General features: G+C 40.6%; 1 protein-coding gene across 1 annotated transcript in view; it reads right to left on the bottom strand.

Moving 5' to 3' along the window:
- Positions 1-17061, bottom strand: part of Sptbn1 (spectrin beta, non-erythrocytic 1) — a 169482-nt gene that overhangs the window by 116202 nt on the left and 36219 nt on the right. Inside the window, exon 2 of the mRNA XM_090336921.1 lies at positions 6720-6914. Within this exon, the coding sequence (XP_090193047.1) occupies positions 6720-6867 (148 nt within the window). The 5' untranslated portion in view covers positions 6868-6914. The remainder of the gene's footprint in view (positions 1-6719; positions 6915-17061) is intronic.

Here is a 17061-nt window from a genome sequence, read left to right on the forward strand (position 1 = left end):
GGTGGATGAATGGTCTTGGCTACCGAAGCAAAATGGAAGTTCTCTCATTGTAATTACTACTCTGACATCCCATTCCCTGCTGTGCCTGTCCACTGGACTTAAATACCCTATATCCTTCATAAAGCACCTTTTCACAGTAAATATGGAAGATAAAGAGGTAAAAACGGAAAAGGTGCAGAAATATCACTGTGAACTAAAAAAGGCATAGACAAAAAAAAAATCTGTAGTCTTAGCTCATGTGACTAAAACAGGTAAGGATAAAACACTTGCAAAAACTGACAAAAGCACAGACTATACTGACCACTTCGTGTGAAGGACATCTGGTCTACCATGTCTATGTCATTATAGACAATGCTCCCAACTTTGAAGTTCAGTCCTGCTAAATTGACTCTGTGGTGGGTAGACCAGACACTGAAAGAATGAAAAATATCTGAGGCAAATCCTGTTGGTGTGAGGAAGATTAAATTGCAAGATTCTTATCTTCTGTTTCTGTTGTTATCCTTAAAAAAAAAAAAAAGTAAACCAGGTACTGGTGGCTCACACCTGTAAGCCTAGCTATTTAGAAGGCTGAAATGTAAGGATCATAGTTTGGAGTCAGCCTAGGCAGACAAATCTGAGACTCTTATCTCCACTTAATCACCAAAAAAATTGGAAGTGGAGCAGCTGTGGCTCAAGTGGTAGAGCATCAGGCCTTAACCAAAACAAACAAAAAAAACCCCCAAAACTGAGTAAGCGTACTGGCAAAACAAAAATAAAGAAGACAAAAAATGGGGGAATGCTTAACCTATACACACTTGTTTTTCACAGCTCTAAAGACTAGAAGTCAGGATCTAGCATGATTGGCTTCATGGTGAAAGACCCTCTCTTGTTTCTTGGTGGAGGCCTCTTTGTGTATTTTCACATACCTGGGACAAAGACCATCTCTGTGCCCCTTGGATAAAGGTACTAGTCCTACTCTGAGGTCTCCTTTCAAAGATTTACCCCTTAACTCCAGCATTTTGGGCAACAGGATTTCAACATAGGGATATAAAGGGGAATGTACATCTTATATTCAAGTCTTCAATTAAATGCCTGACAAGATAATCCAAAAGATATGCACTGAACATTTAAAAGAAATTATCTTCAGGGAGTAAGATGGGTTTGGGAAAGAATGTATTCGTTGTCCACTGCTGAAGTGCTTGGGTTTTTGCTTTCTCTTCAATGAATGCATTGTAATATATGATATACAATACACTACTTCATAGTACATTTTAATGTGAAATTCTTAAATAAAATGGTTAAATAGCACAAACATTCTCTAAGTGGTAAGAACTCATTTTGAGCATAAATGAGTTTTTCAGTCTTGTCAAAGTACTCAATAAGTAACTACTCAAGACTTATTTAGGTAATGCTAAAAGAAAAAGCCATTGTCACTTGATTCCAGGAAGTGACTAACTGGCAGAAGGAGATTATGAATTTACCCACCCTGAGTACACACATGAAAATAATAATGTACAGGGCACAAGACAGAGAATAATGAGGCCCAAAGAAGCTTCTCACAGAGAAAAAGTCAGTGTTAGCCACCAGACTAAGTAGGTCCCTAATGGGACTAGGGTTCAGGGCAGAAACTGAAGAAGAGTACCTGGGTTCATGAAGGCTTACAGGGTGATCCAGGTCTGCTGAGTGGGGAGTCCAGCTCCTTCCTGACTTCAGTCCAGCTGTTTAACAGCCCACAAAATAACCTAAAACTTGCTGGAGACATATTCTTACCAACTGAAATTATGTTTCTCTTTTATTTCTTTCCCATGATTGTAAAGGAAGCTGTCCAATATTGGTTCCATTCTTTTCCTTTCATTCCTTTCTTCATTCATTCATCTGTCTTCCCTTTCCTTTTTCTTTTTTCTTCTGTGACACAGAGTTTTACTATGTAGTTCAGGCTGGTGTAATGTTCGCTATGTAACACGTAGGCTGGCCCTCCAACTCACAATCTGTTTCAGCCTCTGAAACTAGGACTACAGGTGTGTGTAACCATATCTGGCTTGGTTCCTTACTTTAAAAAGGAAGAATCTGGAGCTGTGGCATGGCCTAACAAGCACAAGATCCGGAGATCAAACCCTAGCACATCAGATGGATGGGTAAAGAGAAGAAATTTGTCACATGTGAACACTTTGCTAAAATGTCTTACTCAATTGAGAACATTAATTTTCTGAAAGTCTGTTGTGAACACCTATTATTTACAGTCATGTTCCTAGCACCCAGCCACTTTGGAAGGAAGGAGCTCTATGTGGTTATATGGGAGATTCACTGTTTTTACATCCCTCTTCACTGTATGTCACACTTCACTGGCTCAGGGGCAGCCACTTAACCAAAGCCTAGTAAGTTATTGCCTCACTCCCAAATACTGGTCCTGTTTCAAATCGAACTAGAAAAAATGGTGAAAAGGAAGGCCAGCAGTGAAGCCCAGGAGCAGATGGTAGTCATGGCTCCTATCACTGGGACAACCACTTAAGAGACAGAGACAAAAGTCCAGGCCTTCCTCATACTGGGTGCTTAGCTCTCTATAATCATATAGAATACTGTGCCCAGTCTCTTTCTAATCCTAATACAAACAGCCTTCCTCTACCATGCTATAATTCCTCTGCATCATCTAAGTCTAACATCCCTCTGATGCCTAGGCACAAACTCTTTGAGCTGTAGAAAAGTGGCAAAGGAACTAAATTACAGAGGTAAATTAAATGAAAGCAACAAACATGACCACATAAGACACCAAGCATCTATCAGTAGGCTTTCTGATGACCACAGCACTTTTAGGTCTGTAATAGAACATAGATCTGCCATCTGTTCCTAAGCAGCTACCAAATAAAAGTCACAATATTATGGTGCTGGTAGCTTTTATAGTCTTGGCTGCTCTTTCTTACTAATCCACCGTTACTTATATGCTAGAGCAGAGGGATAAATAATACATGTCACAACATGGATGAGCCTTGAAAATAATTTGCTAAATGAAAGGAACTACTCACAAAAGGCCAAATATTCTATGATTCCATTTGTATAAAAAATAAAATTATAAGTTAATGTTGAAAAGGTTACACAATTGTTTTTTTCTAACTTCTTGCTTTTGGGAAAAGGTCAGAACAGGCAAATCTCAGTCAGAAGGTAGATTAATGATCACCTGGTGCTACAAGGAAGGGAAAATGGGAAGCCACAACTAAATGTGTACAGGATTTCTTTCAGGAGCCATAAAAATGTTCTGGAATTAGATCATGGAAAATGCTGTACAGTTCTTGATGTTCTTAAGTAAGTGAATTATGTTTTCTTTTCTTTTTCTTTTTTTTGGTGGGTTGTGGAATTTGAACTCTGGGCCTGGGCGTTGTCCCTGAGCTCTTCAGCTCAAGGCTACCTCTCTACCCCTTGAGCCATAGAACCACTTCTGGTTTTCTGGTGGTTAATTGGAGATAAGAGTCTCTCAGACTTTAGTGCCCTGGGCTAGCTTTGAACCTCGATCCTCAGATCTCAGCTTCCTGAGTAGCTAGGGTTACCGGTGTGAGCTACCCTGCCCAGCCCCTGAATTATGTTTCCTGAAAGGGGGGAAATCAGTGAGATAAATGGGCCAGGAAGGAAAAATGGCAGGGGGGGGGGGGAGTGGAGGAGGGGAGGGAGTGAGAGGAAGGGAGGTAGGATTAGAGGAAAAGTGAGCCTGAGTATGTACTCAAGAAATTAAGGAAGAAGAACTGGTTCTGGAATAGCAAGGGCCAAGATGGAAACTAGCTGGGGAAAAGAGCTAGTATATAGTTAAGAGGTTTTATTAAGGGAACCATGGCAGCATGAGACTCTTATTATCTTCTTGTTCTTTCAAGCTTGGATCACTCACCTCAGCTACCATAACACTTCAGCCACTATTAAAAGGGGAAAAACAAAAACAAAAACAAAAAAGCATAAAAAACAAGCTGGGTGCCAGTGGCTTATGCCTATAGTCCTAGCTACTCAGTAGGCTGAGATCTGAGGATTGTAGTTCAAAGCCAGCCCAGACACAGAAGTCTGTGAGACTCTTATCTCCAATTAACCACTAGAAAGCTGGAGTGGTGCTGTGGCTCAAGTGGTAGAGCACTAGTCTTAAGCTGAAGAGCTCAGGGACAGCACTGAGGCCCAGAGTTCAAGCCCTACAACTGACAAAATACAAAACAGATATAAAGTGGAATTAAAGAATAGGATCCAACCTGGGTTCAAAAACAAGAAATAAACTTGGTCTACCATCATGGGGAGGGAAGAGAGGGAAACTGTACCTAAAAAAAAAAAAAAAAAAAAAAAAAGCTGGGCACAGGTGACTCATGCCTGTAATCCTTGCTACTGAGGAGGCTGAGTTCTGAAGATCAAGGTTCAAAGCCAACCCAGGCACAAAAGTCCAGTGAGACTTTTTTTTTTCCTCCCTAGTCCTGGGGTTGGACTCAGAGCCTGAGCACTGTCCTTGGGTTCTTTTTTTTTTTCAAGGCTAGAGCTCTACCACTTGAACCTCAGCACCATTTCTGGCTTTTTTTTATGTATGAGGTCCCGAGGAATGGAACCCAGGTCTTTCGTGAATGCTAGGCAAACTATCACAAGGCCAAACTCCTGGCCCTCCAGTGAGACTCCAATTTATCTCCAATTAAAACCAAAAAATTAGAAGTGGTGCTGTGGCTCAAGTTGGTAGGGTAGCAGCCTTGAGCTGAAGAGCTCAGGGACAACACCCAAGCCCACAGTTGAAGGCCCATGACTGACCGAAAAAACAAAAACAGGCAGAAAACTGTCATGCATTGATTCCTATAGTCAAAACTCTTCAAGTCAAGGATCCCATGTGATGGTCTAAACAGACTTCCTCTTCACCAATTTTCCTGAACCTCCGGGAGAAGAAATGCTGTTTCAGATACAGATTTCTAAAAAGGGGGTATTTACCATGTGCTGTTCTCTCACAACCTCAGATAATGCATAATTTAGGAAACAGCCTCAACAGTAGATAAGGAAAATAAGGTTCAGCTATTAAGTCCTTACTAATCCTAACTGTAACATTATATACAGGTACATTTGCATATATACAGGTACAGATTGCATTGTTCCCTGAAGACATGTACAATTATTGTATTGGCTAAATTGTATTGGTTAAATACAAAGTATGTATTTTTTTTTTGCCAGTCCTGGGGCTTGAACTCAGGGCCTGAGCGCTGTTCTTGGACTTTCTGAAGGCTAGAGCTCTACCACTTGAACCATAGCACCATTTCCAGCTTTTTTTCTATGTATGTAGTACCGAGGAATTGAACCTGGGTCTTCATGCATGCTAGGCAAGCACTCTACCACTAGACCAAAGTATGTATTTTTTAATCACAACTCTGAAAACTCCATGCTAACATGCAAGAAGCTGTTTTCCCTGAGAAAACTCTCTCAATAGAAGGTTATATCCTCTTTATATGAACTCTACCAGTGCATCCTATTCTCCAACCCAAGTCATAATTAATCAAGATCAGTGAGATACCATGGGTATAGAGAGTTGCTCTTTCATCAACTGCTCCCAAACATAGTATGTCTAGGATCTCTGGCAGTCATCTTGAAACTACAAGAGCTTGTGAACTTATACTAGCAAAAAAAAAAAAAATGTAGTAAGTTGAGAGAAAGAAACCAAGTCCTGTTCATACCATGTGAGCCAGAAGTTTAAGGCTAACTTTTTCTTCGTACTTAAGCCACTTTGGGGTAGGTTTCCTTTTACTTTAAAATGGTGCAAGCTTCATTATCAGATTACATTATAAAGGTAACAAAAAAGTAAGCTAGTTTTATAACCAACAGTAAATGTGCCTGATCAAGTAGTGATTTTTAATTTATTATAATCAAAGGTACTATTAAGAGGAGGAAATTAAAAGAACAAAAACAATTCTCTTAGAAACAATTTCCTTTGAAATCTCAAAGTACAAGGTAGGAGCCTGAATATATTATTTTGTCTTGTTTTACATATACTTGGTACTGTTTTCAGAGCGATGGGAGTACTTTCTTGTTTTATAGGGCAATTATAGTTTAACACACTACCTACCCTAACCAGAGTCACTGTCAAAGGATAAGGAATAAAGGATAAGGAATTGCACAATATGGACATATTCTCCCAATGCTGATAAATCAATGGCAGATCTACATTACAGTATTAACTATGCTCTTACCATATTAACTTTTCAAATCTGAAGTCCTTGCATAGGACACTAACCAATCTTATACAATTCAAGCAGTTAATATGTCATATATTAAATACACACAGGTTAGCTTGGATATTTTTGTGTATATATATTTTTCAATATTTTGAACTAGAAGATGCATCAAAAAGAAAAAAAAAGCCAGTTACTGGTGGCTTGTGCCTATAATCCTAGTTACTTGGGAGGCACAGATCTAAGGATCGATATTCAAAGCCATTCCAGGTAGAAAAAAATCCATGAGACTCTTAGCTCCAATTAACCACCAAAAAGCGAGGATACAAAAAAAAAAGCTTACAATATTAGGATAGTGCTTTCCAAAGAACCATAAAAACCCACTCTTTCCTGAATGATTTTAGCCACTGGAATGGACAGCTCTTCAACATAACTTGCTTACTATGTGGTCAGCTTGCTCTCCTGGGACATATTCAAATAGAGGTGAGATGATCCTCAAACAGCTGTAACAGGAACAAGGTACATGACTTTTTAAAAGGCCATCGAGCATGCTGTGCCCCAATGACAGGCAAGAAGACTCACCTGCCAGAGCCTTGATCCGGGACCGTTCGAAGAGCCGTGCAGAGCTGTTCTCATTGTCCCAGTCATCCACATCCCAGCGGTTGTTGACATCGCTGTACTGCTGTTGGATCTCAATGTTGTCGTAATCTGTGGCTACTGTGGTGGTCATCTTGGTCTGTCTCAGCTTCTCCTCCACATCAGCTCCTTCTTAAAGTTCTGTGAGGAAGAAAGGGGAAAACATTTAATGTGTCAAGTATATAGAGGATAAAAGTAATGAGAAAATAAGAATGAGAACTTTCTTTCTGTGTACCTCACTCACCCATTAGAAAGCAATGTCTAAGATTAAGATTTAAATAAGTGGCACCATGAATAGTGCCAGTTCATGGCGTGTCTGCAATTGTTTATAACTGTCATGAATCCCATGACTAACACCAACATCGACTCCTGGGTCAGTGTTTTGCTGTAAACATAAGGACCTGGGCTTCAATCTTTACCCACTGCTGTCTTCACTGCGATGTGTAGCTGTACATGTAGCTTCTCCTTTCAACTATTATTCACTCACTGAACACAAATATACTTAAGACTTATTTCATGCTCAATAATGTTCCAGACATGGTTATCCATCATCAAACAAAAACACTGAATGTAAGGAAAATTCCCACTACAGATAACCAATTTAATAATACAAATGAATTTTAACATCTACATTAACTGTATACTTAGGGAATTTCACAAAAACAAAGTTATAGAAAACTAAATTAATAAACATACTGAATGGTCTAGGGAGGGATGGAAGGAGAAAGGGTGGAAGGAGGGGAAGTGTGGAGTTACCTGCCATTTGACCAAGGAGATGGTTACTTTTCGTAACTATAGCAATATCAAAGGCCTTTACAAAATTAAATTTTGGAGGTGTGTGAGTGTGTGTGTATGTGATTAATCCCAAATTTTGAAAGTATAGAGAATTTGATAAAATCCAACTCAAGGTGAAACTCAGGCACAATGTACCTTCCCAAATAAGTTGGCTATTTGGTGCCACCTGCTGACCAGGAATAACAAGCCCTACTTCAGCCGGCAGAACAGCTAATACCAGTCTATGTTCCAACTCCACCTCCTGCCACCCTTGGCTCTAGAATCACCCTTTATCTGTCCCTACCTGTGACTGAAATCTCTTCTCACTACTGACATCTTCAATCACCAACTACTTTCTGTAGGTTTCTCAATAAACAAGTGTTCATCCTTTGTTTCAACTGAATTTATGCACAATAACTACAAATGTAGAGTGTATAGCATGATATACATGTAGAGAATTTACTGGGAATCCAAAGTGCCGGGGCCTACCGGCAGCAAACTGGGGTTCCTGAAATAGGGGGCAAGGACTGGAAAAAATAGAAGAGAGACAAACACATGGGGTCCGGGAGGTCTGCAGCCCAGGTAAAAACTGCAGCCCCATTTATTCTCAACTCGAGGCTTATATCCCTTCTTGAAACCAGGGAACTTCCAGGTGTTACATTCATATGGTAAATCTCAGGTCATTTAAACAGAATAAGGCCAGAAAACAATAAGACAATAAAGCCATTGTCTGATGCAAATCAAGGTACAGTTTGATTCCACTCTGGCTCCCAACACCAAAGGACCTGTGGTTTGGGTGAACAAGAAACACTGATGCTATACTTTTTTCTTTACCTGTAGTATGTATACAACTCCTGGAGCTTGAACTCAGGGTCTGGGTGCTGTCCTTGAGCTTTTATGCTCAATGCTAGTGGTCTACCATTTGAACCTACTTCTGGCTTTTTGGCAGTTAGAGGTAAGTCTTACAGACTTTCTTGTCTCAGAAGCTTCAAACCCATTCTCAAATCTCAGCTTCCTAAACAGCTAGAATCATAGGATCACAAGTGTGAGCCACTAGCACCGGGCATCACTATTATTTTTACTCAATTGTTACACTCATGAGCTTAGAATTTGGATATCAAGAACCCTGTCTTCCATATTCTCCATCTATTCAAAGCCATTATCCAAAATCTAAGTTCTTAGTTTTTCTGATTTTCAGGGTACTTTTTCAAGGCTCTCTTCCTTTCTACCCCTACTGGGGCCATTGTAAAAGGGTGCTTGGAGCACTCAGTGGCAGGAGGGTGGGGACTGAGAGACCGAGACCTGCAGGTGAAGACCAGTCAGGAGAACAGGAAAGAGTTCTCTGAATGGGATTTCAGATGTCAGCATGCCACAAACATCACCTCAACCCTTTTCAGCAAGGTTGTGTCAGGTGTGAGTACCATTTACATCATCACACCTAGAGGCAGGCATTCCTCTTTCTTCCCAAGGAACTATCAACCACACCTCCCCAGAGCCCATGAGATAATCTGTACTTCTCAAACGGCTGTGGGAAGATGAGCCCCATGGAAGGGAAGAAAGCTTGGTCAGCCTGGAACTCTATGAAGAGTTCCACTGTTGAAAGGACTGGGTATGATCGGCACAAGACAGGACGCTCTCCCTTCAGAGAGACAGCTCCTCTCCTAGCAAGGGCCTGAGTTCTCATCTGTCTTGACCACCACACAAGCTGCTCAATACATAGCCTTGGAGTGAGGAAAAAGCAGTTCTGTCCTAGATGTGACATGACTAATATCCACGTTCTTTGTGACTAGTTTTTGTTTTTGTTTTTGCCAGTCCTGGGTTTGACTTTCTCAAGGCTAGAGCTTTACCACCTGAGCCTCAACACCACTTCCAGTTTTTTTCTATGTATGTGGTACTGAGAATCGAACCTGGGTCTTTGTGCATGCTAGGCAAGCACTCTACCACTAGGCCAAACTCCCAGCCCCTGTGACTAGGTTTTGAGAAGATAATTAATGCCTATCTACCTTCCCTATTCATCTCCACTGTATGTGGAGCACATAAAGATAAGGAGCATTTTTTTTTGTCAGTCCTGAGGCTTGAACTCAGGGCCTGAGTATTCTTTGGGCTTTCTTAGAGCTCTACCACATGAGCCACAGCACCTCTTTTTCTATGTATGTGGTACTGAGGAATTGAACCCAGGTCTTTGGGCATGCTAGACAAGCACTCTATGACTAGGTTGAACTTCCAGCCCAGAGAGTATTTTTTTTTTAATGCCCTTTTGCTCAGATCATTCTTCTTTAATTCCATGTCTTATGAACTGGAAATTTCCAAGAGATAGAAATTCTCAATACTTTATAATTTCTGTCTTAATAAGCAGGGGATCAAGACAGAAAGAGATAAAGAAACTCTTTTCCTAGATGTACAAGGCAAAGCGATTCCTGGAAATGGAAGTGTGCTTCAATTGGTAGCGTACCAGCCTCAAATAAAAAAAAGGTTCAAAAAAAAGCAAAAATATTCCTGTAATTACAACATGCACGTGCCAGATTTTCTACATACTTATTATGTTACTGCCCAAGGTACTACATTTATTTTCTGCCACACAGGCACACCTGAATCCACAGGTATTTATCTGTTTGAACAAGAGTTCATGTCCAAGAATCTTTCTAGCGCCCTCTCCTGTTACTGTATAGAATCTCCCCAGATGGCCATACTTCCCTGTCTAATTCCTACCCTATGCTGACAACTGCTCCCTAGGGCAGTTATTCTGAGGACATTCTGCTCTCAACAGAGCCACATTTAAAAAACATGCTGCTAGACAATGTGAATGCATACGGTGCTTCTCCATGTACTAGGAAAATCTAGCTTTCCCTTTTTTAATGCAATCTTTGTCATGATCAGTATTATCATTTCTTGTCTAAACTAGTCAGATTTCACAGAGCAAAGAAATAAATAGACTTTTCACTAGCACAGCACACGTGAGCACACACATATGCACACATACATCTTTAATATTCAATCTTTTTTTTTTGCCAGTTCTGGGACTTGAACTCAGGGCCTGAGCACTGTCCTTGGACTTTTTTTTTTTCAAGGCTAGAGCTCTACCCTTGAGCCACAGCACCACTTCCAGCATTTTTCTATGTATGTGGTGCTGAGGAATTGTACCCGGGTCTTCGTGCATGCTAGGCAAGCACTTTACCACTAGGCCAAACTCCCGGCCTCACTTCTGGCTTTTCTGTGGATATGGTACCAAGGAATCAAACCTAAGGCTCTGTGTATGCTAGGCAAGCACTCTACCACTGGGCCACGCTGCCGGACTAATAATCTTAACTGAGAGCTGACATAAATTTAAATAAAATAAAGACTGGCCAAAGTTTGCCAGTCCTTTATCGGAAGGAAAACCAGATACTAACAATTACTTTGGCAGAATTCACAGACTATATGTATGCAAACACTTAAAACTCTCCCATCTTACTTACGAAAGACTTATACAAGAATACACTGGACTGATATAGTGTTTTATTTTTTTAAACTTCTTTAAATGAAAATTAAGGGCACTGGTTTTTGGTGACAGATAGGGGATGGTTTTGCCTCACTCAACTATTCAGTTACCAAAAAGAAGGAAAGTGGAACCCTGCTGCTCACCATGCACCTGCGCATTCAGCAGACCACGAGCAAAACCGCTGTGCTGAATATCCTGCTTACCTATTCGTAGTCTCGTGGAGCTAGTGCTCCCAAAGGACCCCAGACTGCCATTCTACACACTGAGTTCTCTGTGCACATACATGGGGAAAGCCCACATGGTACACAAAGCTCTTCAAGAAGTGCTTCCCACCCAACCTGGGGCAAAGGAAGACTTATTCTACAGATGTGCTGACTTTTTCTGCTTTATTTATCAACTACCAAGTATGGGAATTCTCCCACGATGATTATCAGATTTTCCTTCTACTTTTCTAAGTATACACAATTATTATTTTTATCTTCTTCATTAAGCTATCAACGTTGTGAAATATCAATCCGTTAATACAAAAATTCTACTCTGATTGATAGTTGTATCTGCCTAGTACATGTGTTTCCATCCCAATTATTTCTAACTTTCTAATGTCAAACAGCTACATCAAGGCAAACAGCTCTATCTTTATCATAATACCTTTATCACCTTGAATTCAAAGCCAGAACAACACAATCTAATCTCCAAAAGACAATGCTGAAGAGTCTAAACTCAACACAATTAACTCTTAATACTGATTTGATAGGCTCATTTTATATGGGGTTAGTGCTTTTGGTCTCCTCAACAAACTTTTCTGGTAGCTAATATTGGTGCCTCCATTTTGCTAATCAAAGACTGAATTAATGAAAAGACTAAGGCTTTGATAGTGATGGCCAGAAGAGAATGAGGCCAAAAGGTCTTGAACCAACTGTGTAAAACTTGAGCTTTCCATGGACAGTTTAGCCTCCCACTGGAGGCAAAAACCCTTGTCAGTGATTAGAAAAGTACTTAAAGTTTTCAAGTACTTAATGATGAATCTCACTGGATGAACCTCATCCAAGTCTACTCACTGCCTTCTCCACAGCTTCCACAGGCAGCTTTCCTAGGAAGCACATCAGGAAAAGAGATGGCATTGATTCCGAAGGGCTGAAAACTTATCTTGAGACTAAAGTGGAAAAAAAACCTCCTTCATATATAAGAATAGATATTCACTGCATCTATGGTATAAAAATGCCATAGATAGGCAATTAGGGGAAATATGCCCAAAAGACTTCTGGTGGGGGTGAGAATTTTCAAAAAGGCTAGAAGCCACCCTAAAGAGAAAAATTCATCTCCTTGAAGTAAACTCTGTGCAGGTGCACTCTGCAGAGCCAGTACCAGGTTGGTTATCTTCTCTGTGTAACAGTGAAAGAATAAAATAACCATTATAAACCCTCACTCATGACATTCAGAGATAACCCTTTCCCAAAGCCACTGGGAAATAAGTCACAAAGCTTGATGAAAAACTTTTGTTGCTGTAGTTGTTGTTATGACAGTCCAAAGGCTTGAACTCAGGGCCTGAGCACTGTCCTTGGACTTTCTCAACGATGGCTCTACCACTTAAGCCACAGTACCACTTCCAGCTTTTCTATGTATGTGGTACCGAGGAATTGAACTGGGGTCTTGGTGCATGCTAGGCAAGCACAGTACCACTAGGCCAAATTCCTGGCTCAAACTGCTTTTTAAACTGGGCAAATTCAGTTAGACTCTATTCTTCCAAAGAGCAAAATAATCCTTATTAGAGAAGATTTTTTTTTCAGAATAATTTTTTAATTGTATTTTATGGTCTGGATAAAGTGTAGAGGAGTTACCGTTATATATATTAGGTAATGGGTGCACTACTTCTCCAACTTTGATACCCCTTCTCATGTTTTTATCCTCCTTTCTTTCCCTGCAACCCCCCCTTTGTTGTTGTTGTTGTTGTTGTTGTTGTTGTTGTTAGTATTAGTGGGGCTTGAACTCAAGGCCCTGGTGCTGTCTGAGCCTTTTTGTTCAAGATTAGTACTCTACCACTTTGAGCTACAGCTCTACTTACAGCTTTTTCTGTTTCTGTGGTACTGAAGAATGGAACCCAGGACTTCATGCAGGTTAGGCAAGCGCTCTACCACTAAACTACATTCTCAGTTATAAACTTCAAAAATTACAAAATTGGAACCAAACTAAAACTGTCCAAAAAAATAACACAAAATACGTTCCAATCTTTGTACATGTAATAGTAACCCCCCCATACCTCATCTTCTGTTTCACTTTATAGGAGTGATTAAAACTGAAATTCTGTACTAACCATGCCATAGTTTTATGGGATGGTGTAAGGTTTTGAACCACTATAAAAATTGCTTCAATCTTACATTTACTTCCAAACTGTTTTAAGTAATATCAGGGCATAGTTCTCATGACACTACTACCAAAATCCAAAACGGAATTCTGGTGAGTTTGGCATTTTACTGCCTTGTTTGTTGTGAAATTTCCTAAGTTAGCATCATGTGTGCTTCAAGCACAAGGGCAGCAGTAATGAATATGCTTTCTGTGGGAAAGCTGCCGGGTATAACATTCTCTGCAAATCTATCCAGTAAAAAATGCACATCCTGATTACCTGGAATAGCAATCAAATACAAGAAATATATAAAATGAATAAATGAAAAGCACTATTACACGAGCTGTTTTCTATGATATATTCTCCTCTCTCTAGGAACATGCATACCTGTGTTCTGCTCACTTTTAGACCACCAACACCCAGCCAGAGCAATGCTGAAAAACAACTGTGAAATGAAACAGCCGGTGGTGGCAGGAGCAGCAGCACCATGCAGACATCTAAGTGAAATATGAAATACAATGTTCCTTTCTGCCTAAATAATGTGATTCCCGATGCCAGTAAAATTCTTTCTTACGTAAGCGACAGCCGTCTCTTCACTGCCTTCTCTTCACATGGATTTGTTGAGCAAAAGCTTAATGTTCATTGTTTATTTTCACCTGGTGCAAAGCATGATGTACCATTTTGTGGTAGAGCAGAAGAATACTCATCTCATAACATCATTGGATTTGCTTTATTTCACATTTTATATAAATTAAGATCACTTCCCTTGCCAAGCATGGCAGGGCCCATCTGTCATCACACTCTAGAGGCAGGAGGATTCAGAGTTCAAGGCCTACCTGCATTACATAGCCAGACTCTAGCTCAACAAAACAGGGCTCAATTTCTTAAAAAAATAATTTACCGAAATCCTGAGCTCTAAGGCTAGTGGATTACTAGGTTTAAATCTCATTACTTAAAATTTCTCAAAGAGTCATCTGGAATAAAAGCTGTCGAATTTTTCATTGGCTTCTTTTTTTTTTTTGCCAGTCGTGGGCTTGAGCTCAGGGCCTGAGCACTGTCCTTGGACTTTCTCAAGGTTAGAACTCTACCACTTGAGCCTCAGCACCATTTCTGTCTTTTTTATATGTATGTGGTACCAAGGAATCAAACCCGGGTCTTTGTGCACGCTAGGCAAGCACTCTACCACTAGGCCAAACTCCTGGCCCCTCATTGGCTTCTTTAATGCAGTGCCCACATGTGTTCTTATCACGTTCATTTTATACAGATAGATGACAACACTAAGATATTTGAGGAAAGTGAACTAATACATTTGGAAGCATCAAGAAAGTAAGACACTCTGTAACCACACCCAGCCAAGAGTTGTGAAGATTTAGGCATTTGGGAACGCTTCCTTAATGAGAAGCTGGCTGGTTTTGTTTTGGGTGATGGGTGTATGTTTCTGATATTGCTATGTTGCTCAACAACAGCTGGAGCATTTGAAGACCAGATAAGAAAGGCCTATTTGTGAGACCAGTGATGAGAGCATGCATCAAAACAGTAACCTATAATGTCAGCGAGTTCTTGTCTAACCTTGGATGCTATCTTATTTTATTTGTTTGTTTATTTTGCACATCCTGGGGCTTGAACACAGGGTCTAAGCACTGTCCTTGGCCTTTCTTCAAGGCCAGCTCTCTACCACTTGAGCCCCAGTACCACTTCCAGCTTTTCTATGTATGTGGTACTGAAGAATCAAACCAGGGTCAGGTCTTCATGAATGCTAGGCAAGCACTCTACCATTAGGCCAACGTCCTGGCTCCTGAATGCTATTTTAAATTCTGCTAAATCCCTGGATCTTCATGCGTGTGTGTGTGTGTGTGTGTGTGTGTGTGTGTGTGTGTGTGTGTGTGAAAAGATTCCTCTGGAAATCATCTTCCTTATTCTGGACCTGCGGGAAGGCAGACAGGAAAAAGCAATCGGGTCCCCATAATTCTGACTTACAGAGGGATTATCCAGATGAGCAAAGACCCTTCTCACTAAGCCATGAACAGGAAGGCAGCCATTGGTGATAGACAGGGTGCAAAATTTTGGCAAAGTTCCTATGATTTCTTCTCATGTCTCCAAATAGAGCAAACAGAGCTGATTATAAACTCTCAGAATAGAGACATAAGTCTTAGGGGCAGATGCGAATGGACCATTAAGGTCCAAATATGCCATCTTCTTTTATTTGTTTTTTTTTTAATAACAAGTTCAATAGAATAAGCTTCACTTGGGTGTGTGTATGTGTATACTTGAGCTAGGGATCACTGAACTGAAGACTAACAATGCACTCAATTGTTAGGACCTCTCGTAGTGTAAAACAGAGTGCCAAGAAAGGGGCCAGCAGCACTGGCAGGGTGTAGAGCTCTCAGCACAGGAAGACCCTGACAGCAATGTCAAGGACAGTGCTTGCTGGCTGCTCTTTACTGACAAAGCCAGCAAGCACTGGCCCTGATGCTCACCTTGCTCCCCACTCCAGGAAGTTCCATCTATATGTTCCAGAAGGTTCTGGATACAGGGCTTTACAAAACCAGTGTAACCAATCCCATTCCCTCCCCATCACTTCAGTACACATTCCAAAATGGGAAATAAAACCAGCAAGGCCAGAGTTTGTCCTTGGTCTGGCACTGACATAGATTTTTTCATTAACATAGCTCTGCCTGACCTTTTGGTATGTCCATTAATCTTTTTCTACGTAGTGAAACTTGCAGGAATTGCAGCAGGGAGCTGTCACCCAGGCATACATAGCCTTTTAATGAATTCTTTAAAGTGAATATGCCTCTTTGTCTAAATGGCAGGAGCTATCTTCCACCTCTGCTGTGGTCTGTCTCTGTGTCAGAAATAGACAGCTAGCCAGGAGCAGGATTCTCTGATGTAACCCATTTCTTCACAGAGGAAGGGGTAGGCGGGTAAGGCCAGACCCCTGACAGCCTGGCCAGTCCACAGCGCTAAATTAACATCAGCTGCCTACTACAGTCTATTTTCCTGTAGCAAGACTAACAAACCTACAAGGCCTTTAGGGCAAGAAAGACTTTTTTTTAAAAGAAAAGGTCCAAGCCCCACAACCACCCCCCCAAAAGAAAAAAGAAAGAAAGAAAGGACCACCTTCCCCATCACGGTCACAGTTTAGAACTCTTTTAGAAGAAGGAATGTTGAAATATAAGACATTATTTCAGAGGGAAAGTGCTATGGATAAGGGGTGAGTGACTATATATATATATGTGTGTGTATACATATGTATATATATGTGCATTGCATATATATTACACATGTACATACTCTTACTGCATTTCACATTTGGAGAGAGATGTTGAATAAGAACAAGTAAAAAAATCTGGAAATGAACCAAAAAAAAGCCCTTTAATCCAAATCCTGCTTTATGATAAAAATGTTGTTCTGTCAAATATTCCAAAATACGTGCATGGATATCTGCAGCATACATTTTCAGATAATTATTAATAGTTAGCAAAAACTGTGATCAAATTTCTCTCACAAAAAGTCTCCATGTTGCCAGGTGCCAGTGGCTTACACTTGTAATCCTAGTTACTCCAGAAGGCTGAGACATGAGGATCAAGGTTCCTGAGCTAGCCCAGGCAAAAGGCCTGGGACCCTCTTATCTCCAATTAATCACTCAAAAGCTGGAAAGGAAGCTGTGGCTCAAAGCACTAGTCTTGAGCAGA

Source organism: Megascapheus bottae, chromosome 7, assembly GCF_031878675.1.
Source record: "Megascapheus bottae isolate mThoBot1 chromosome 7, mThoBot2.hap1, whole genome shotgun sequence".
Lineage (NCBI taxonomy): Eukaryota > Metazoa > Chordata > Mammalia > Rodentia > Geomyidae > Megascapheus > Megascapheus bottae.